General features: G+C 58.3%; 1 protein-coding gene across 1 annotated transcript in view; it reads right to left on the bottom strand.

Annotated features, from left to right (window-relative positions):
- Positions 1-1,475: 1,475 nt before the first annotated feature.
- The window catches only part of Lyl1 (lymphoblastic leukemia associated hematopoiesis regulator 1), a 3,800-nt gene continuing 3,334 nt past the window's right edge, over positions 1,476-1,941 (bottom strand). Inside the window, exon 5 of the mRNA XM_013034186.1 lies at positions 1,476-1,494. Coding sequence (XP_012889640.1) covers positions 1,476-1,494 — 19 coding nt within the window. The remainder of the gene's footprint in view (positions 1,495-1,941) is intronic.

Here is a 1,941-nt window from a genome sequence, read left to right on the forward strand (position 1 = left end):
GGTCGGAAGCTGCAGGCAGCTGGGCTCGGGCAGGAGGGGCGGGCCGGGCGCCCCTTCCCCGGGGGTCGCGAGCCGGGAGGGGGCGGACAGGGCGACGGACGTGGGGATGTGTTAGGAGAGAAAAAAAAAACCCACAAAAATATATATGGGGGAAATGAACTTTTTTTTCACTGAACCAAGTGCAATGCATCAGAGAGTTTTCCTATCTTTGTATGTTAGAGATTGTTAAGAAAAAATTCTATTTTTGTTGTCCTGTCCTCGCGGCTCCGGGGACGCTAAAAGAACTGGGCCTCCCCGCCCCGGGCGGGGCCACGACCGATGAGTGGTTTTTCTTTTCTTTTTCTGCCTTTTTTGTTGTTGTTGTTCGTTTTCTTTTTTTTTTTTAATCGTTTTCCTGCGTTGACGAGGATGACCTGGGGTTTTTATTTGTTTTCGTCGTTCGTTCTGGGTTTCGGTGGGAGGGCTGAAGGAAATGTTCACATTTTCGAATTTTAACACACACACACACACAAACCTTGACATTAAAAAGAAATCAACCAACACAAGATCAAAAAGGAGAAACAAAAAAGGAAAAGGACGAGAGAAAATTACTTTTAAGATAATTCAACATAAAAACCCTGGTGCTTCTTACATTATAAAGTACGTTTTAAGAAACCCACAAACTATTATGCATAAGTTTATGAATCAATTAAATATCCTGCACTTGTTAGAAACATGCATACCCCTTCTTTGTTGAGTTTAACGGAACGGGACAGCGGCGCGCGCACCCGCCGGTGGCCGGGCTGCTCGGCCGCGGGTCTCCCCGGGCACCCCCCTTTCCTGGGGCCCAGCGCCCCCTCCTCGCCCCACTCCCGCCGGGGCACGGAGGAGGGGCGCTGCGGGGGTCCCTGCCTCCCCCCTCCTCCGCAGAGGTCAATGCCAACGAACAAACGTCCCTTCCTTTCTCCCTCTCCGTCCGGACCCTCCCGAGCGCCCTTCTTTGAGCCAGACGCCAACTTGACCCTCACCAGCATTATCAGGAGCGCGCTCTGCAAGTTGGTCGTTTCCTCCCCGACCCCCCCTTTCCCCCCCGGCGCCCCCCCACTCAACACCACCCCTGGCTCCCCCCCAGCCCCACCCCGGAAGGAAGGCTCCATGCTCCAGAACAGAACCAGCCACGCCGCCGACAGGTCGATCTGCCCTGGCCCGCGCACGCACGCACGCACGCACGCACACGGCCCCCCCGCACACAGCCCCCCAGCCCCCACCCCCGCAACCAGCCCCGACGACTGCCTTACACACCCGCCCCGCGCTGGCCGGCCGACCTAGTGCCTTGTTCTCACCCCCGTGCTGGCGGAGCGGACGCCGCGCTCTGGGTCCCAGAGGGGCCGGGTGGCTCCGACCACCCCCACCCCGCCCGTGCAGAACGGACCCCCCCACGCGCACACACACGCACACACACACGCACACGAGAGAAAAACAAAGGAGCAATAAAGTCACGAGAACTTTCGTCCCCTAATCGAGAGCCCGAGGGGCACCCCAGACCCGCACTCTGCTCCCCTCCACCCCCCCCCGCTCACCCTCCCTGGGGCGCCCCCTTTCCCTCTCCCCCCTCCTTTTACCCCCACCCCAAGCCAGCCTGGGCCAGCCCCACTTTGGCCCCTCCCGGGAGATCCGTGCGCCCGACCAGCACCAGCATCGCGGACCGCGAAGGCCGCCCGTCCCGTCAAACAAGTTTCTTCTTAGGCTAAGAAACGCAGTATATACGAGTATCTCTATATATAGTACTAATGGATTTGGTGTGCTTCCCCTTAGCATCCCCCTCCCTCCGCTCCCCCCATCGGCCTGGTCTCCCCCTCCCCGCCCTCCCCCCCCCCCCGTCTCTGCACTGAGATACATAAGAAACAAGGGTAGTTTACTGTCTGTTTTGTTTTCTGGGTTTTCAGTGTCCTAGCGGAATGC

The sequence above is a fragment of the Dipodomys ordii genome, unplaced genomic scaffold (genome assembly GCF_000151885.1).
Source record: "Dipodomys ordii isolate 6190 unplaced genomic scaffold, Dord_2.0 Scaffold184, whole genome shotgun sequence".
Lineage (NCBI taxonomy): Eukaryota > Metazoa > Chordata > Mammalia > Rodentia > Heteromyidae > Dipodomys > Dipodomys ordii.